At 46.4% G+C, this 21,087-nt stretch overlaps 1 protein-coding gene across 1 annotated transcript; it reads left to right on the forward strand.

Moving 5' to 3' along the window:
• Positions 1 to 3,602: 3,602 nt before the first annotated feature.
• Positions 3,603 to 14,836, forward strand: PM20D1 (peptidase M20 domain containing 1). The gene is given in 15 exon segments (XM_018079737.2): positions 3,603 to 3,677; positions 3,679 to 3,756; positions 3,758 to 3,797; positions 5,493 to 5,579; positions 6,111 to 6,343; positions 7,816 to 7,902; positions 8,674 to 8,807; positions 9,251 to 9,370; positions 10,135 to 10,210; positions 10,425 to 10,486; positions 10,714 to 10,792; positions 11,878 to 11,949; positions 12,342 to 12,510; positions 13,207 to 13,306; positions 14,032 to 14,836. Coding segments are annotated over 15 exon segments (1,542 nt in total). The 3' UTR covers positions 14,162 to 14,836.
• The last annotated feature ends 6,251 nt before the right edge of the window (positions 14,837 to 21,087 follow it).

The following is a 21,087-nucleotide window of genomic DNA, read 5'->3' on the forward strand; positions in this document are numbered from 1 at the left end:
CCCAGGGAAGCAGGAACTCAGGAAATGCCATCTCATGGATTAGAGGAGAAGGGAGTTCATTTGAAGGCAGGTGCCTTAACCCAGGGGACGATCAGTCACCTGTGCCAAGAGCTCTCCTTTGTCTCACACAATCCAACCCTTCTGCCCACGTTGGATTACCTAATTTGGGCATCCTGCTCCTTTCTTTTCCCCTCTTCCCTCTCTTCCTGATGAAGTGAAATACAAGCAAACATTGAAAGCCTTTCAGGGCTTTTGATTCTGGAGCGAAAGCGGCTCTTGCAAAGCGCAGCTTTGCCGGGGAACGTCGTTCTAGGATGTGCACTGACCTTCGGGGGGTCTGGAAGTGCAGCCCCCCCAATTTCCCTTCCTGCCTGTGTAGCACCACCTCTGCCTCCCCTGTGGCCCCTCTTCCACGACCCCCCTGCTCCCCTCTCTCTGTGACCCAGTGTCCCAGAAACCACTGCCTCAAAAACCAGTGCCTCAAACCAGTGCTGTACTTCTGACACCCCAAAGACCTTGACACTCTCCCTCAGAAGGGCTAATTTCTGAATTATATGGGTTTTATTTACTAATAGGATGTGCTTTTAATCAGAAGTAAGAATTCCTTGTTACATTCATATTGCCCTGCCTGCCTGGTGGGTTGGGTACCTGCCCAAAAGACCCAGGGTCCAGTTCAAACCCCACCTTAAGTTTTTTAAGGATCTTTTTACTGACCAAACAATACTTCAGAGAAGGCTCTTAGACTGTGAATGGCACGAAAACATTAATCCCAAGGGAGTTCTGACTCTTCTCATCTTCTTGTTGACTGGAGAAACGAAGAGATTGAATCCAGAACATGGATAAGTGCTTTGGGGAAGGGTGTTTCTCGTTTTGATCACAAATAGGAAATTCAGGGCCAGGGAAGGAAGCCCTTCCTGCACATTTTTCATGATGCCATTGATCCAGAGCACTGAAACTGAAATTTGAGTGTATTTGATGCCTGCAACCAGGGAACAGCCCGAGTGACACCCTGGGCTGTGCAGGGCTTCTGGGGACAAGCTCTCAAATTGTCACTTGTGCAGCAAGAGAAACCTCTTGTTCAATATATGATATTTCCATACTAATTCTCTACTATATTTGACAAATTTCACTAAAATTCACCTCAGACTGATGCTGCCAGGACTATCTACCTCAGGCAAACTCGCCTGCCTCACTGACCCAGAGACAGACTGCAGAGATCTTCATCATTTCTAAAAACCTGACAGAGGTTCTTTTACATCTGAGTGATGCTTTTAACAACTGCTATTTTAGTTTCCTTTTCTGATGCCTTCCCTTCTTACCCAGTGCTGATGATTGTGACAGTAATGACAAGGTGACAATACAAAACCTGAAAATTCCAAGTGCAAGCCAAGGGTTAAAGGGACCCTTCTTTCTTCAGCTCATTTCAACCTCAAGGATGGCTATTATGAAAATAAGGTTATAAAAAATTAGGATAAAGACACATACTTGTACGTCTTCAATTGCAACTAAACCAATTTTTCGTTTGCATTTCAAATCTCCCTACAAAATATTTCCAGCACTGGGATAAAATGCAGGAGTCACCAAACAAACCTGAACAGTAATGGAAGCAAATCTGGGCAGTCTGTTTTCTTCCCATGAATGCAAAAAAAATAAAGAGGGGCCTTAAAATAATGAAAGTAAATTATATTTTAAACTGTTATTTCTATTTTATTACTCTAAGATAATAGAAATATGAGCAAGCTTTAATGTACAGTTTTTGAGTACCTAGACATTAATGAGCTGATTTACCAGCAGATTGCTGAAGGCTTTCTGGGAAGAGAATGTGGGATTTTCCTCCAGCTCCCAGATATCCCATTTTTAAGGAAAAGAGAGCTTCATGAACCATCTTAGCTAGACAGCCATTAAAGGAAACAACATCAGGACCCTGCCAGCTTGGTTTTATGCAACATCTCATTAACTAAGTCACCATTTCTCTACCTCAGTTCCTGATTATGTGGTGCAGGAGAGAATAATAAAACCAAAGGAGGGTAGTTTCCAAGAGAAAAAACCCACTAGCTAATGGTTATTCCTTATTTTAATGTCAGACAGCAGTGATTTCTCCAGAACCATGCCTAGCTTGCTCTACAAGGTAAAATCAAGAGATTAAGCCTCTTAAATGACCTTTGAGGGTGATTACTCATGGTCTTTTGTTACTGTCTGAGTGTTCCTTTGAAAAAAGAGCAACAAAGAGGTTGGTGCAGTGGAACAAGAAGCTATCCTAATCAATATTTCTGTGTCTCTGAGGTGGCATCACATTAAAGGAGGAAAATTCCAATTTCCAGCTCTTCCTTCAGGAGTCATTGCAGGAGGCTGATTTCAGGTCCGACAGGCCTCAGAGCAACAGACTGTGCAGAAAAGAGAGATTGTGTTTTGTGCAGTTCCTACAAGTGTAAGGGATGGGATGTCAGGAGAGACAGATAGAAAGCAGCAGCGACTGCTCTGAAATCTGATGACCCAGGCAGAAGGAAACCTCATTTCTGCAGCCATGGGTTAATTCTGGCAATAAATGTAATATCAGCACTGCTGGAGGCAAAACGTGGCCAAAGGCTTAATTTCCAAGTGCCTGGGCAGAGAATTAGGGAAGCTCAAATTCATGCTGGTGAAATTTTCAGCTTCCAGTGTCCCTTTATTGCTCTTAAATAACAGTGACATTGATGTGTGACGGCTCTGAAGCCTTCCTTGGTAAATGCATGATGTATAACCAGTTCAGAAATGTTTGTAATTTATTTAATTTAATATTGGTTTCGTTCTTTTTTTTTTTTTTTTTTTGATAATAAAGAATGTGTGAACAATCATCTGCTTCTGCTGATTTGAGAGAAGGATTTCCGTGGCTGTTCCCATCTGGTATTTGGCATCCGGGGACAGTTTATGCCATAGGAAAGTGGGATAAATCTTCACATCCACTACAGGACAGCTGTAAAGAAGTGAAGAAAAAGTGTTCCATTGTGCTGGTTGGTGGAATCATGGAAAGAAGTGGCACGTTTTGGATTTAAAGCCTGTCAGGAGTGGGGCTGCCACACCCAGGGCACGACACTGTTCCTCAGCCTGGTCCTGGCTGATCCTCCCAAGGAACCCAGGGTGGGACTGTTCGTCAGGACCTAGAGCGACAGAACGGGAGGGAACGGCTGCAAACTGACAGAGAGAAGGTTTAGATGGGATACTGGGAAGGAATTCTTCCCCGTTTGGGTGGGGAGGCCCTGGCACAGGTTGCCCAGAGAAGCTGTGGCTGCCTCATCCCTGGAAGTGTCCAAGGCCGGGTTGGACGGGGCTTGGAGCCACCTGGGCTAATGGAAGGTGTCCCGGCCCATGGCAGGCAGTGGAACTGGATGATCCTTAAGGTTCCTTCCCACCCAAACCATCCCGTGACTCAGCGATTCCAGGGCGGGCAGAGGGAACCACCCCCGTTCGCCGCCATCATGTCCGTGCCAAACTACAACTCCCAGCAGCCCCCGCGGAGGGGGCGGGCACAACCCGCCCACCCCGCAACCCCATTGGCCAAAGCGCTGGCGGGGCGGGTAGTGATTGGCTCCGGGCCACGCCCATCGGGCACGGCCCGTGCAGGGATGGCGGGCGGGCGGCGGGCGGTCATGGTGCCGGGCTGGCGCTGGGGCGGCGGTGTGGCCGTGGCCCCAGCCGTCCTTGCTCCGCGCCTTCGTCCTGCGGCCCCCGGCCGGGTCCCGCGGCTGTGGGGCGCGGAGCGCCGGCACCGCCGCCTTCCAGCGCCGGCGAGCGGCAGGAGCTGAAGGAGGCGCTGCGAGGTGAGGGGGCCGCGCACGGCGTGTGCTCCCTCGGCTCCCGGACCACGGCCGGTGGCCCCCCTGAGGGTGGGACCGGTGTGGAGGCCGCCCCTCGGGTGCTTTGCCGGGGAGGGAGCGGGTGTTGGCTCCCGGCAGGGCCAGGGCGGTGATTGTCACCTGTGCTGGGCACTGGGGAGGCCGCACCTGGAGCGCTGCGTCCAGTTCTGGTCACTCAGTTCAGGAAGGACACTGAGGGGCTGGAGGCGTGTCCAGGGAAGGGGCTGGAGCACCAGGAGCAGCTGAGGGAAGCTGGGGGCTCAGCCTGGAGAAAGGAGGCTCAGGGGGACCTTCTGGCTCTGCAACCCCTGACAGGAGGGGGGAGCCGGGGGGGGTCGGGCTCTGCTTCCCAGGGAACAAGGGACAGGAGGAGAGGGAACGGCCTCAGGCTGTGCCAGGGGAGGCGTCAGGTTGGACATCAGGAGGAATTTCCTCCTGGAAAAGGGTGTCAAGCATTGGAAGGGGCTGCCCAGGCAGGTGGTGGAGTCCCTGGAGGTGTCCAAGGAAGTGGCAGTCAGTGCTCTGGTGGGGATCAGTCACAGGTTGGACTCCCTTATCTCAGAGGTTTCTTCCAACCTCAGTGTTTCTGTGAATCTCTTGAACCAAGTCTCACCCAGTGTTGATTTTCTCCACCATTCCCTGCTTGTACACACAGAAAAGCCCCAGGCACCTGTGAGGGTGTTTTCCAGACATCCCTTTATCCACTGGATAAGTCACTGTCGGGATTTTTTCCCTCTCTTGCTCACCACTGGCAGCCTGGCTGTGACCCCTGCTGCTGTGTTTGTGCTGTGTGACGTAGGAGATTGGAGGGTTTTAGATCTCAGGAGGGCTGGCAGTGTGCAGGAAACCACAATCTGGCAGAAAATGATAGCCCTGCACTGTTCAGGTAGGGCTTGGGTGTGTAAATCTCATACCTTGCTGGTTTGTAGGATTTATTGCCTAGCAAATCATGTTTGCATACTTTTTTAATGGGAAAATGAAGGGTCACAATAGATTTTTGTGTTAATTGTCGAGTCACAAGACCTCAAAAGAATCTGTAACCTCACTTGACAGATGCTCTTGGGAAAGGCAGCTGGGACTGGGACTAAGTTAAACCCGTGTTCTGCAGCACAGTGGCTGGATGTTGGAGAGCAGCTGTGTCTGAGCCTGTTTAAATGACAGAGCAGACTAAAAGAACCAACAAAAGACCTGTCTGTTTATATATTTTAATAGTTAAAGCAGTCTGTGTAATAACTCTTGCCATCACAACACAAGTTACTGTTGAGAAAGAACCTTGAACTGCCAACTAAGCTGCTTGTTCAGCTGCCAGAGTAGTTTATGCCTATGAGGAATCAGATCACCCAAGCAAATTGCAGCTGCTCCTGGACAGTAGCATTTCTAATGATATCATTCAACACTTCAGGATGAAAAGTGGAGTCAAATTATCTACAGAAATGCCTTGGCTGAACTGTGAGGAAATCCTGGTGGCTGTGTGTGCACAGCTCAGCTGAAGCACATCAGTCTTTTTTGATAGTGGCAGCTCGTGCTGTGCTGTGAAATAATGTTTAAAGCTCCTGGAAAATATTCAGGAACATAAATATACTTCCCCTTTTCAAATGGCAATTCGAGTATTGTTTGATTTCAAGTGCTGAGTGATTTCTGGTTTGTGTTTCATTGAAGGTGCCATTAAAATCCCAACTGTGTCTGTGTCTCCAGATGACTTGAATACAACGGCCATGGCAGAATTTGGGAGTTACATTCAGCAAGGTACTAAACTTTCATTCTCAGCCATCTCTGCTGCTTGATTGCATTTTCATAAACAAACTGGAGAGTGTATATATGGTTCCTGAATACAGTGGAACAGATTTTTAGTTTGTTTTTCCTGAAGAAAGACCTGTCAGAACTGGCACATGTGTATTTTTTTGGGGTATCCGTGGCCAAAGCTTGAACAGAGAAGGTTTAAACAACTTTTTGCACTGGTGGTGTTTGGTCCTTGAGATGGTTAAATGCCATTAGAGGAAAAGAAAAGAGGATAACTGCTGCTGCTTCAGCCTTTTTTTGGCAGTCCCATCATTGCTCCAGCACTGAGAATTCCTGGTTTGTTTAGGAAAGTTTTAAATACAAAGTGAGAAGGATTGGTACAAGTGTGAGAACTTCTGTTCTCTCCTGTGATCAGTCTTATTTGCAGTGCTGCCCTGAGGCTAAGCAGGTGACAGCTCTATGGGATATACAATGCTAGCATTGCACATTACTGTTAATTTTTCTTTTACATGTGTTTTTAATTTTTTTCCCTAACAGTCTTCCCGGCTGTATTTTCTTCAAAGTTCATCCAGCATGAAATTGTAGGGAAATACAGCCACCTCTTTACTGTTCAGGGCTCTGCCCCTGACCTGCTGCCCTATATGCTGCTTGCACACATGGATGTTGTGCCTGCTCCCCCCGAGGGCTGGGATTTCCCTCCTTTCTCAGCTGCAGAGCACGAAGGTTTCATCTATGGACGAGGAACGCTGGATAACAAAAACTCTGCCATAGTACGTCCTCTTGGTAATGTCATTTCAGCCAGATAAAAGCCTGCAAAGGGTAAACTGGAGGAGTCTGTTCTCTTGGAATCTACTATATTGTCTCTCTTGCTCCCCTGTAAATGAATTAGTGATAATTTCCTGAGCCCTGCAGTGTTCTCCCAGCTCTTCCTAGAGATGGAGTGACCACGATTACTGAAGAAAGCAGAGTTTAAGCTCTTAGAAGAATCAGAAGAACATGTTCCCAGATGCAGATGTATTTGGTTAAATGCCATATTTAAAGTTTTATGGCACAGGTTGCCCAGAGAAGCTGTGGCTGCCCCATCCCTGGAAGTGTCCAAGGCCAGGTTGGAGCCACCTGGGCTAGTGGAAGGTGTCCCTGCCCATGGCAGGGGGTGAGACTGGATGATCTTCACTGCCCCTTCCAACCCAAACCATTCCATGATTGTGTGTCAAATGTTGTGTTTGAAATCAGGGGTAGACCTTTTCCTTTTTCCCAGGTGTCACACAGGCATTCAAAGCCAAACTTGGCCCTTTTAAAAAGGCTTGAGTTTCAAAATAAATAATGTTTATTTAATAGGATAGACAAATAACCCTGTGTCTTTTATCCAGTCTGTGGCAGAACAAAGAGCTGTTGTACTAAATACATTTCAGAGGAATAAAATACAGAAAAGATTGATCTGGGCAAGATTTCTCATTGGGGAAAGGTTGATGGAAAAATTAATAAGGAAAATGGCCCTTTGTGCCTTGTGGTGATTAAGGATTTAAACAAATATTTAGCAAACCAATGTCAGGGATGCTGTGACTGCTTATTGTGACATAGGCCACACTCCTAGAAAGTTTCAGGTTATTTAATCACCAATTTTTGAAACTTGAAAATTTGGTTTGGTGCTTCCTGCAGAAGTAACTCCACAAAGGGACCCAAAAAATGAGCAATTTCAGTGAACGTGGCAAAAACGGGCACTGCCAAGATGTTATTTCTTCTGATGTGAAAAATTAGGTGGTTTAAATTGAAAAAAACAGGTGAGATGGGATAATATGGCAAATATATTGTTATAAATATATATATCTGCCATAACAAATGGTAGATTTGATTTCTCATTCTTCACATTAAGTTTCTCAGGGTTTTTTCTGTTGTCTTGGCCCTTCTGGTACAAAATACACTGCTCATTAAAATCACTGCATTTGGTGGCTCAGGGCAGAGCCAATGTGTGTGTGGGACAGGCAGTTTCAGGGAACAGTGAATTCCTTGGATAATTACAACTTTGCCATGCTCATGGACACAAACATTGCAGTGTTTTTTCCAGGGAATGGGAATATCCTCAGTAGGAGCCGTAGAAATCAACACTCAGCCGTGAGCAGAACAAAATCTCCTTAAGGGCTGTGAAAGCATCACACTTCTCTTACATCACACTGCATTCTTTTACATTTATTCCCCTTCTTAACACCCAGGGATGGTACAACATGTTCTGCTTTTCCTGCAGGGAATTCTGCAAGCTCTGGAATTTCTGCTGAGGAGAAATTACAGACCCCGCCGATCCTTCTACGTTGGCATTGGGCACGATGAAGAGGTGATTTTCTCTCCTGTCACTGAAATAACAGGTTGTTTGCATTGTTCCTGTAGGTAACAAGGCTTTAATTTCTTCAACATTGTTTAGCTGGAAGGTTTTCCCTGTTTTTCTTGGTTCTGTGGGTAGATACTGTGTCAGGCACGAGGGCAGAGTTATAGATTGATTGTTTGGCTTTAAGTGACGTTGACAAAGGGTTTGGTCTGATGAGGAAAGAGAAAAGAACACAGGAGTTCTGTGTTCTGGTAGTTCAGATTCTTTCCTGCAAAGAAGGTGCAGCAGGAGTCACGTTTTTGGGTGGACATAAAAAGCTGGGTTAAGATTCATAGGGTTGTCCCAAATGATCAGGAAGAACTAACAGAAACGTTCCACCTAATGGTACAGAGAGACAGGTGAGGTGGGTTTGTTTATGCATTTTCAAAATAGACAAAGCATTGTTCATAGTTAAAATGAATATGTTTAAAATGGCTAATTCGTGGAGCTTATAGCTCTGAGATATCATTGTGTCTAAGAACCAGGAAAAGTTCAAGCAACACTGAGTGACTGGTGAATGAGAGCACTCCTCAGTGTGGATATAAATCCATCTGCTAGCAGGCCATTAACAATCTCCAGGGAATTTTGCTGGGAGAATCTTCTCTGAACAGGTTTCTCTGGAGCTGTTCCCCAGGGGATTCCCTGCAGTCGTGGGGTTGTAGCACAGGCACTGTCAGCAGCGAGGTGTTTTCCTGATGACGTGCCTCAATCTAAACAGTTCCTCTGTCTGGATTCTCCCAGGTGTCTGGTAGGAAGGGAGCAATGAAAATTGCAGCTCTGCTGGAATCCAGAGGAGTGAAACTCTCCTTCTTGCTGGACGAGGGGAGCGCGGTGCTGGACGGGATCGTCGCCGGAGTGAAGAAGCCAGTGGCTCTGTAAGGAGAACACAAGTGCTCCTGATGAAAGTGATTCATTTGCAATAATTAATTAGTGATTAATGACCTTGCTAATGTCACTGCAGTATGTTTTCAAGGCGTGGGGCAGCGTTGGTGTTGCTAAAAGCTGCATCAGTGGCACAAAGTGCAAGCCAAGGACCTTTGCTTGCTGTCCATCACAGCTGTGCTGACAGAAGCAGAATGTTCCACTTAGCCCTTGCAAGCATTTTAATTTTGTGCTGGGGAGAAGCAGCCAAGACATCAGCCCTCCAGACATCTAAATATTGTGATAATGATTCGTTGTTGCTGCCTCTTGGGTGTTTTTTATGATACCAAAATTACACAGAGTAGTTATTTTTATCTATAGCCTGTGCGTGTGTGTTTGGGGCTGCATGAAGCATTTATTTGTTTATTTATTGACTTATTTATGTATCACTGAGCAGAATTGCTGTCACAGAAAAGGGTTCAATGACACTGAACTTCACTGTGGAAAAGGAGCCAGGACATTCATCCTTTCCTCCTAAGGAGACAAGTATTGGCATTCTTGCAGCAGCCATGTCCAGGTGAGAGTTTCCTGTCATCCAACATCAAAGACAGTCAAGCAGACTCCCAGGTCACTGTTATGTGACTTTTTTAATATATCTACTTAGAGTCTTTCTCAAATTCCTGTCAATATATTTGAAATTGCAGTTTGTAGCTCACTTTGAAGGGCAGAAATACAACTCCCAGCAAAGGGACAATTGCCAGGTGTCTGCAGTGTCTTTTCACTTCAGCTGTTCCCAGTGTCAGTTGATTCTTTAAAAGCAAGACAAGTGCTGTCTACCCTAATTTACTCTGTGGCAATAGAGATTCCTTTGTCTGGGTTGCAGGATTTCTCTGGAATTTATTCCTGCACGTGCCTGCTGCCTCAGCTGGTAATTCTCCAAGCCAGTAAACATGGTGTAGAGTCATAATGTGACTGCATAAATCGTCTCTTTACGTGTCTGTGTAGATAGCAAATTGGCTAATAAATATATAGATTAGAAAAACTTAGTATGTCCAGGCATGGTGGAATTTGCTGGGATGTTTTCCTAGATTTCCATGTATTTACAGGAGTCAGGCTTCAGGATTTTTTCAGCTGTTTTTCAGAGAAAGTCTTTGCATATGCCTGGAATGCCCAGAAATCTGTGGAGCTGCGCTCGCAGCTTCACTCACCATGAGAGCTATGTGTGATTGCATCTCAAACATAATTCAGAAATCAAATTCCTGTCAACCTTCTGGAGCAATAACAGCCAGAGATTTATTTATTTTTTTTGTTTTGAAATTCCAAATGCTGTTTGTTTTGTAGACTGGAGCAGAACCCCTTGCGCAACCTCTTTGGCCAGGGGCCAGAGCTCATGACTATGGAGCACCTTGCAGCAGAGGTGAGGAAAGCAGCTTGATTTCATTCCCAGATTTCCATATTAATAAGTGAAGAGTAACCCAGCTTATGAATTTAGAGCACAGCTAGGTCCTGGAAAGGAGGAGACTTAAGCTGGCCTTTCTCCCAGATAATTGTTTCAGCCGTAGCCAAGTGACTCCGCTGTGCTCTTGAGAACCAGAAACTTGCTGATTTGTGGCTTTATTTCTTCCCCTTAGTTCAGGTTTCCTCTCAATCTCATCATGAGCAATCTGTGGCTGTTTTCACCTATTGTCAGCAGGTAAGAAAACAGATCCTTGATAAACCTTAAAAGAGGAAGCCATTTCTAATCTTCCCAGGAAAACAGTTATTTTACAGTTCAGACAATTCAGTGGCTTACTGTCAATAAGCACTTTGTTAGTTGAACAAGCCATCACTCAGCTTATTGCCTGTAGAATTGTGGTGCTTATGTTTTAGGAATATTCAACTTCTTTGAAAATTCTTGTTTGGTTCTTTGTGTTTTTTAAGAGTTCTTGCCTCGAAACCTTCCACCAACGCCTTGATTCGAACGACGACCGCAGTCACCGTGTTTAATGCAGGAATCAAGGTAGTTTCAAATGCATTTTTCTCCATGGAATAGGATGAGACAGTTAGGACATTTGATTTCCAGCTATTTATATCCATTTATAAGATCAGTATGGGCCCTGTTTGTCACCACCTGTCACCACCAGTCTCATTCCTACTTCAGATGTGGCTTGGATTTGGCTACGGTTGAAAACTGCTTCCTTTCAGAAGTCTCTGATCTCTGTCAACCAGCTTTTAAGATTGTTAATGCTTTAGGACAGATAAGAAAGAGTGTTTTCTGTGTAATCCTACAAAATATCAATGACAGTATTTGAAACTCACAGTCATAAGCACTTCCCTGGCCCAGGTGGGGTCTCATGTTTGTAGGACAGGTCTGGTGTTTGCCTTAAGCAGGGTTAGTTTGCACCTTGGACTGAGAGATAACAGCTTCTGGCTGATACAGCCAGATCTTGCCCTGATAAGGAGGTGTAGCTGTTCAAAAATACTGTAGCCCTGGAAAATAAACAGGCTGTTTGGTGTGTCCCTGGAAAAATCTGTTACTGAAAAGCATCACTGGACAAGAAAACAAAGATGCAGTGGCTGAACAGTGACACGGAGTGGCCAGGAGAGAACTGACACCCTGGTTACTTGTATGTTTTTTTCCCTAAAGATTATACACTTTTTGTTTAACAAAGCTATAAATATTCATTCTGTAGAAAAGGAGAGTTATGTGTGTTCAGTAACATCATTTGTTAAGCGACTTATATCTCATATTTGGGGAAAAGTAACATGATAATGAGATGAAAGTAGTGCTTAAAAAGGAAACCAAAGTAAAATTTCAGAACTTCTCAGTGTAAAGTTTCTGAAGGGAGAGGGCTTAGCTCAAGATAAAACCTTCTATATAAGAGCTAATTTCATTTTTGTTGAATTTATGAATATTCCCTTGTGTATTTATCTGCATTTTAGATGAGATTTACAGTATTTTAACACAGAAAGAGATATCACACCAAGTGGACATAGTGAAGCATTAGGCTGAGGCCTGGAGTTGTTTGAGTTTCTGAGTTTGCAGTTGGCATTTTAATCAGTTTTTAACTTCCTTTTAATGTTGGTCCTTCCTTTTTTTTCTAGGTAAATGTCATCCCTCCTTCTGCAAAAGCCACGGTGAACTTCCGGATCCACTCGGCCGAGACGGCTGCTGAGGTACCCACTGCCCCCCCTCTGGGGGGCCTCCCATCTCCAAATCCTTTGGTGCCAAAGAGCACATGGATCAGGTGTGACTGTGGAATTTTCTGGATGATTTGGATGACATAACTCCCAACAGCAGCAGGTTGACCCCCCTGCCTTTCAGGATTGAAGCAGTTCATGAACACCTTGAGACACTGGGGTTAAAAAATTCAGCTGAAGTAGCAGAACCCCCTGAAGAAGAGGAAGAGAGGCTGACACGCAGTTTCAATCTTAACTATCATCTCTATTTGCAGCCACAATTGACAGTTCACAGGCAAATGTTTTCTGGAAGCAGAATGTCTGCTGATGTCTCTGAGGGATGCTTTCTCATTTCTTGTGCTCATTTAATCTTTCTGTTTTACCCACAGGTGCTGGAGGCAGTCAGAAACACCATTGCTGATGACAGAGTGAAGATTGATGTAGTAGAGGCCTTTGATCCACTCCCCATCAGTCCTTGGGATGAGCAGACATTTGCAGTCCATATTTTTCAAAAAACCATTCTGGATACTTTCCCAGATGTTGACAGTGTAGTCCCAGGTAACAGCAGGCACATGATAATTGTTTCCTCTCCAGCTTCTGCCCTGCTTTTCTCTGCCTCCTCCCCCATTTGTTTCCATTTGCTGTGTACTTCTCCACCCCAGCTGTTAACTACTGGAAACAGCTGTTTTTTCCTCTTTTTATTCCGTTCCCTCTTTATGCTTTAAAAGTTTTAATGTTGGGTTTTTTTAGTAGTGGAAGTAAAAAAGCAAACAGGAAGCTGACAGAAACAATGAGCCTTGAATTGGACTCTCTGCACACACAAAGGGATCTCTTCAGGGAAGAAAGGGATTGTGAGGGAGAGGAGGAGGTCTTCTTGCTTTAGTTCTTCTTTTATTGTTTTCATAGCTGGCAAAGCCATTCCTGCTTTTCTGTATTGTTCCTTAGGATCCCAGCCCCTTCCCTTTCTTGCAGCTCCTTCCCAGTTCTGCAGTGTTTGTTGGACTGCAGTTTGAAGCTTACATTTTGGGAGAGGCTGAGTGTCATGGCTGTTCTTAGACTGAATTATATGTTCAGCTCCTGTTGCTGGAGGAGAGAACGTCCTTCCAGGATGTACCAACCCACTGTTTCCAGTGGTTTTGGTGTCAGCAGTGGTTACACAGAGCTGTTATCAGCTGCCTTTCCCTTCTCCTGGGGGAAATGGGGGTCGTTAAATTGCTGCTGTGATGCAGAGTGAACCCGGGGCTTGTTTTCCAGGCACGTGCATTGGAAACACGGACAGCAGGCACTTCACCAACGTCACCAACGCCATTTACCGCTTCAACCCGCTGCTCCTGACAGCAGAGGATCTCCCCAGGTACTGAGCTCTGCCTGCTGTGGCCAGCTGCTGGGCTGGGGAGCAGGGAAAGACAAGATCCATCTGCATCAGGCAGGAGGAAACCCAGCCTTGTGTACCTTGGCGTGCCGGTGGTGTGGCCTCGCGCTCGGCCGGGCCACCCATTTCCTGCAGATTTGGGTGCTGCTCTATCACCCTGGGACAGTGTCAGCCCTTACTAATTGTTCCTTCAAATGCAGGCAGGGCTCATTTAGGTGTTTCATTGGGTAGTTCAGCAATGCTGTGGAGCTCTCTGTGGGGCAGATTTATTCATATTTTTGGACACATTCCACTCTGAATTGATTTGCACCTCACAGCTGGAAATTGGGTTTCCTGAAGTAAAGTGGTAACAACATCATCATGCAAGGGATTATTTGTTCATTTAGCACATGTTAGATGTGTCATTTTACTGAGGTGCAGATGATGCAGAAGAGTGTTCTGGCTGTACAGGACAGGGACACAACTGGCCAAGAAATGGGCAGAGAGCTGGAATACTGTTAGGAATTTTTTTTCCACATGCACCATAGACATAGTTGTTTTGCTTTGAGCCTTAGAAATCAGTAAATTTGGGTTGCTTATAGTGCAGAATTTGCTGTATATTCCTGTATTTTTATGATGTGCATTGTTTTATGAAGCCAACAGGCAAGTGGGTGCAGGAGGGTCACAAATACACACTGGAATAAAAACCACTCCTCTTTTTCTTCCAGGATCCATGGGTTGAATGAGAGAATCTCCATTGAGAATTATGAGAAACAGGTCGAGTTCCTCTTTCAGCTCATCAAGAACTGTGACATTGACACTCTTCCAGAGCCCCACTCCAGCTCCCACGAGCTGTGAGAGACACTCTGAGAGGAGCAGCTGCTGAGGTGGCCTGTGGGACACAGGGGGCTGGGCTGAAGGTGCAGTTCTGTGCTGGGCATTGAGCTCCACCTGGAATTTGGGGCTTGTGTATCGTGATTTACATGCAGAGGGAAAAAAACTGCTGGTTGCTGCTTTGGGAAGATGTGTGGTTTGCCACAGAACCTGGATAAAACACAACAACCAACCCCCATTTCTGCTCCTCCCTGGTCTGACGTGCAGCCATTAATCTGATATTAATTTTTTCAGCACTTTCTTTAAGCCTCTGAAATTGGTAGTCACTTAAAAATCTGAGCTATCAGCAGCAGTCACTTGCCAGTAAGAGGTGAATCATCCTCTGGGCTTTTGGCAAACTGATTTCATACAGCTAATTGGATTTTTCCTTAATTTAAATGAGGTGTCTGTCAGCAGCTCACGTGGAAGGTTTGTGACGTGCTGAAAGGTTTCATGTCCCTGGTAGAATCACACTAAGAGTTTAAAATTGCACTGCTGGGTTTGGGTTGCTTTCCCAAGGGGATTCTGCCAGGCTGCTTCCCCAGGGGATGCTCTCAGCCAGTGTCAGTGTTAATTCCCAAGCTCTCCCATTCCTGCACTGATTTCTGACTCTGTTTTAAAATCCTGAGCTCCAGAAGTTGCTGTAACTGATGAGGTGCTGAAAACTTTTCTTCCTCTCTTCTTAGTGATTTTTTTTTTTCCCCTCCCTGACTCTTTGGTGTGGCTCAGGGTATGTTGTGCAGCTGGGTGCCAGAATAAGGGATTGCAGCTTGAAATAAGAAACAAAACCAGTGCTGTCTGCTCATCTATTTTCTCTTTTCACTGAGTCAGTTCCTGTACTGTACGTTTCTCGTTTGCTCCTCTGAGAACTTGATTGTGAAAGATGTGAAGCCTTTCAGCTTCTTCCAGTTCAGTGGAATCAGAGGTTTGTTCCTTCACTGCCTGTGCAGTTTTCACTTTGCTGCAGCACTTCTACTGCCTCAGCTCTTTGGGAATCCTGGGATAGACAGGCCATTGATGTTGACTCTCTTTCATCTTGCACTTCTTGCTTGTCCTTGATAGCACTAAAGGGTTAAGCATTCTTTTGGCCTTGTTGGTCTCTTTAGTTGGGGTTACCAGTATTAATTAAACAAATAAATAATTAACACCTTGCTATTAGCCAAAGAAAAGCCTGGGTGAAAGCTGCCTTGTAACACTGACACACAGTCACATATCTCCTCCTGCTGCAGGGATGTGTCTCTTTTGCAGAACCTGAGTTCTACACTGGAATGGGTGGTTGTTCTGCTCTGAATTCACATTGTAAAATGTGCTGGAATGTACAGGAAATACCCTGAAATGTATCCTGAAAAACACTCATGGAACTGTGATTCCTCTTCTTTCTGTTCACCATTCTCTTATTTATTTGCAATGTGATCTTATCATTGTGGCCAGAGGGCTACAACTCTATCACCTACTAAATAACTGAAACAAGATTGATGTTTTCATCTAATAAAACAAGGAATTCAGATTCTTTTCTGATTATTATTTAGCCTTTTTATGTAACTGTATAATTGCAGTGAAATCACTTCCACACCTGATTCTACACTGGAGCAATTCATAAAGTTTCCACCAAAACAAACCCACATATTTTCCAGCCAGCTTTAATCTTTTGCACCCTCCCTGGTGCTCCCCCTTCCTCTACAAAACCAGCTAACTCTGTTCAGGCATTATTGGGCAGTAAATAGTTGCATCTTTTATGGCTTGCTGCACTTTGTCTGTGTGCCCCCACGCCAGTGATTTGTTCAGCCACGTGCCTGTGGCTCTTTTGTGGAGGTGTCATTCCTCTTGCAAACTCCTGTTGCAGGCACAGCAAAAGTGATGTGTCAGGGCCCAGCACAGAATAAAATAGAGCCCCGGGGGTGGGAGGTGCAGGAAGGTTTTGTTGTTGGGTTTTTTTCACTGGCAGATCTCTGTAAAACTGAGTCTAAAGCCTTTGCTGTGATGGTTGTGCTGCCAGTCAGAGGGACCTTGACAGCCTGGAGAAATGGGAAAACAGGACTGGCATGAGGGAGCACAGGTTGTGAAAATCCTAACCTGGGTCATGCTGTTGTGGTGTGGAAGGAGGGGTTTGTTGCCTCTTGTAACAGCAAAGGAGTCCTGAAGACACACAGCATCCTTTATATTCTGTAATCTCCTCTCCCCAGCCCCAAATCCCTCCCCTCTGTGTTTTGGTGAGGATTGCTTCCCTAAAGCACTTTCATCTGAAGGTTCATTTTGCTGCTGAAGGAAAAGTGAAGGGCAAACAGCTCTGGGAAGGCAGGGCTGGTTTTGGCAGGTACTGTGCAAATGTGTGCCATGAGATTTCTCTGCAGAGCCTCATTAAGTGCTGCTCATCAGCCAGTGCTGAAATCAGGCAGTGCCTCTGCACTGGGGACCTGTTCAGCAGAGCTCTGCTGCAACCTGAGCCCACCAAACTCCAGGGCCTTGAACACACCAGCAGGATCCACTGCTGGAAAAGTACATTCCCCACCTCTGCCCATTTTTCCCAGTCACTTCTGATAACTGTCTGTGCTTTATTCCCCATGCAGCAGCTTTGCCTTTGTGTTCTTAAGCCTCTTTATTTTACCACATTAGCTGCCATGTCGTGCTCATCTGACACTATTCTGAAGGGGCACTCGATGGTTTGGTGTCTGCACACCTCTCCTGACACCACAGTTCTCTTTCCACCCCATTTTAGTTTTCTGGGAATGTCTCTTACCCTGAGTGCTGTGTGAAATCTTGGTGTCATCATGTAACTGAAGTGCACAGGTGATGTGCTGGTCCTTCCTGCAAAGATCACCTTAGTGTGAATAGTTCCTTGCTAATGCCAAGTGCCCATGAAAACACAGATTATTAACTCTCAGAGCTATGCTTTTTTGGTTGTAATGAGTCACTGTGCCTTGAGCATGGAGAGCAATTACCTCTGACTCATCAGAGAAGGAAAGCCTGATTTTCTGCTCTGAAGACAGGTAACTTGGTGTCATACTAATGATTTGAACACTCTCTTGGTCCAATTCCAGTGGGTTAACATTTTCTGTGTTATATCCATAGCAACTTCCTTTTTTCCCTGCTCTTCCCCAAGTCCACAAAGCTGCCATTCTTCTGACAGCCCTACATAATGTATCTGCAGTTGTCCAGTCATCCCAGCCTACTGTGGACCAGCTGATCTAGGGACATGTGGGCCTGCTAAACATGGAGAAGAGGTCACATTCCACACCTGCATTTTCTAAAGAAAGCTCTGTTGCTGCCCTCTGTTTAACCAGGCTTGGTTTATTTTCAGCCCCAAGTGACCATGGGGAGTTCAGGCCCAGAGCTGCAGGGGGACGCAGGAACAAGGTGTTTACAAAGTTGTTTCCTCCAGCTTGGCACCTGACACTTGCATTCTTGGCTCCTCTTTTGCCATTTTATTTGGTGTTCCACGGAGCTGGCAAAATCCATTTTCTCCAGCAGGTGCTGTGAAAACTCCCCCTCACCAGACATGCACTGAGGAATCTGGAGGCTGCTCAGCCACAGCCTGCAGTGTCCTTTGCTGCTCCAGAGGAGCCTTCCTCACCTCTAGCTCAGCCTGTGACCCTTAACTCTGTGCTCTTCAGTGGTTGAACCCTGCACAGACTCTTGCCAACGTGTTCAGTCCTCCCCTTGCTGGTGCTCTGAAACTTTTAGACGTGTTCGTCCTTTTAATCCACGAATTCAGGTTCTTGTTACAACGCTTCAAACATTCATTGCCATGAGCTGTGAGGTCTCCCTCAACATCTCAGTGCCTGGAGTTGGTGCAGAAGTGCTGCCCAGGGATTGTTTTGCCCAGCTGAGCAGCTCAGGGCAGGCTGTGTGACATCAGGTTTGCTGTGCAGGGCCTTGGCTCCGCTTTCCGCTCCCACACTCTCCGGGGCAGCGGGTGGTGGAGATAAAGAGCTCAGCGTGGTGGGGAAGGGAGGGACCTGCCCTGCTCAGGGCAGATCACTGAGCTGATTGAAGAGCTGTGGTGGTGGTGGGCCCCAGAGGAAGCTGCAGCCAGTTCTCAGCAGGAAGGAAAATGACCCCATGGAAGGGTGGTGAGGGCAGGGGACAAAGGGAAAATGCTCTTTGGCACTGATGGATTTACCCACGAGTTGGTCACAGCCTGGGCAGTGGGGTTTAGAAGCAACATGCAGCGTTTCCCAGGGTGCTTTTCATGCATTTTAACTTGTATTTTTAATCCAACACAATGTATGGTTTATTGCAGCCCTGTAAATGCTCAGATCACTTGAACACTGTGCCTGGTGTTGCAGCAGAAAGGTGACCCCATGGAAGGACCTGGATCTCCAGACGTCCCTTCCAACCCCAAGTACTCTGTGATTCTGTGAAATAGAAGGGAGTAAAAGAGATGATTTTCATTTATTCTTTTTTTAATACCAGCCTCTGCTCTGACCAGCCTTGTGGTATTTGTGTTTCCTTCAGCCTGATTTCTGAATATAAATGAGCTCACAGCTCACATCCGGAACAAACCCGAAATGTGAGGCACATCCTCAGGGCCTCCATGACAGGTGTCCATGGCCCTGCTATCTCACAGGAACCACTGGCCTTGTGGAACACAGGAAACCAGGACCTTCCAGCTCCTCTCTGCCAGGAGCTCTCACATGGCCAAAAGCCCAAGGGACAGACCTGATTGGGGCTGACCCGTGTTTGTCCCAGCAGGTGGGTGACACAGGAACACAGCTGGGAGCACTGGTCATGTGGGCCTTGGAAAAAAAAAAAATGGATGGTGATGGGTTTGTTTGCTTCCAGGCTGGCAAAACAGAATTTCCAGGGTCTGCATCTCCCAGATCTCCCAGATCAGGGTCAGCCTCTGACATCACTGCCTGCCCTCATGAGCTGCTTTTGCTCTGGACTGACATCTGAAGGGGTAAGTCATGACCAGTCTTTGAGTTTGGGATTCCTGTTTGCAAGTAGTTAGGAACTCAGTTCCTTCAGGATCCTTGGCCAAAGGCAGCTGGGACTGCACTGACATCTGTGACAGAGTGGTGGAGCTGGAGCAGGGAGCAAAGGCACCTCTCAGGGCACTGTCAGCTCGGGATGAGGTGGATATTTTGAGTGACTTTGGCCAAACCCTTTTATTTTGCTGCATTCTGTGCAAGAGGGAATCACCCTATATCTTATACCCATTGTGGGCTGTTCCTGAGTGCTGGCCCAGAGCTGGACAGTTTGACAGTGCCAAAACCACGTGGCTGCTGTAAAACACACGGGCACCACATTCCCTGATCCAACTGCAGCTCAGTGGTAAACCCTTCCCTCTCCAAACACTTTGGTACCTGCTCCCTGCAATTGGAAACCCATTTCCTGCCCTTTCATCCTCTGCCTCTCTGATCTCTGCGCTGGTGGGGGTTTTATCTATTTCTGTGTTCTTGTCTCAGGCAGCTTTTGTCTCCACACTTCCACTTCCTGAGCGTGCAGCTGGGCTGGGCAGCACCGAGGTCACGTTTTGGTGTGCCTTGTTTTTGGGGAGGTGGGGGAAGGATGGCTGTTCCGGGGCAGATACGGATTTTCCGAGTCAGGAAGGAAAGATGCAGGTGGAAGGAGAGCCTTACCCAGGTTTATTTGGACAAAGGAGAACAGGGTTGGAGGCAGGATTTGGAACTCCAATCCCAGCCTGAGTGTGGAAGTGTGTTGTGGTTTTAGTTAAGACATGTCTCTGTATGTCTTAAGTTTTCCTTGAGGTCTCTTTGCTGGTGTCACAATAGGAGGGTCTGGGAATTAGGTAAGTGACTCCAGAGGCTCCTCAGCCTTGAAATCACAGAATGGTTTGGGTTGAAAGGGACCTTAAACATCATCTCATTCCACCCCTTGCTATGGGCAGTGACACCTTCCACCAGCCCAGGTTGCTCCAGGTTTATCCAGCCTGGCCTTGGACACTTCCAGGGATGGGGCAGCCACAGCTTCTCTGGACAACCTTTGCCAGGGTCTCCCCACCCTCACAGGGAGGAATTTCTTCCCAATATCCCACCTAACCCTGCCCTCTGGCAGTTTAAAACCATCACCCCTTGTCTTGTCACTCTCTGCCTGTATAAAAAGTCCCTCATCAGAGCTGCTTTCTGTCATTAGTTCTGCTCTGCTCCACGTGTTCCAGTCACCCTCTTCTCCCAAAGCAGCAAATACTTCAGGAAAAAACCCTTCTTTTGCTCAATTTTTAAGGAGAGCAGACAGAAATGAAGTAGCAGAGCCCAGAGCTTTAGATCACAATGGATCCCCTGCTGCCCACGACTGCCTTTGTTTCCTCAAGGAATGAAGTCACCAGCTCCAGTCATACTTGTATCCAGGGGGGAATGTGGTTCCTGTGCTGCTCTCCCCCTTCCCTCTGCACGGGTGGTTGTGTCACAGCCACCCTTATTGGCCCAAAACCTGTCTCCAAGGCCTGGAGCTGGGGATCACGTCATCACTCTGAGTAATAACTTGCTGCTGACTGTTTCCTGGGAGGAAAGGAAAGGCAGGAAGGAAAAAACAACAACTGCTCATAAGTTCCACTCATGCAAAAAAAAAAGAAAAAATGGGGAAATAAAAGGAAAACATGAATCAGAAGAGTTGGTGTCATTCAAGAACATGGAATTTTGCAGAGCATTGAGGAGCTTATCTCTGCAGCAGGAGTTTTTATGCTTTTGATTTATTTGTTGGGGGGTGGTTTGGCGTAAACAGGCAAAGTGTGGACGTGACAATATTCCTGATTTTTTTTCCCTGAACTCCACCAGTCTGGCAGAGGCCTGAAAGCCAGTGGGTACCACCTGTACTGCTCCAGGGCCTGGCTCCAGCCACATTCCCCTGGATATCAAAGCACAGATCCATAGTGGGATGGATGGATCAGGGGATAGCAGATAGATGGACAGTGGGATGGACAGATGGATGGATAGCAGGATGGTGGATGG

Source organism: Manacus vitellinus, unplaced genomic scaffold (genome assembly GCF_001715985.3).
Source record: "Manacus vitellinus isolate BGI_N305 unplaced genomic scaffold, ASM171598v3 scaffold_47_pilon, whole genome shotgun sequence".
Lineage (NCBI taxonomy): Eukaryota > Metazoa > Chordata > Aves > Passeriformes > Pipridae > Manacus > Manacus vitellinus.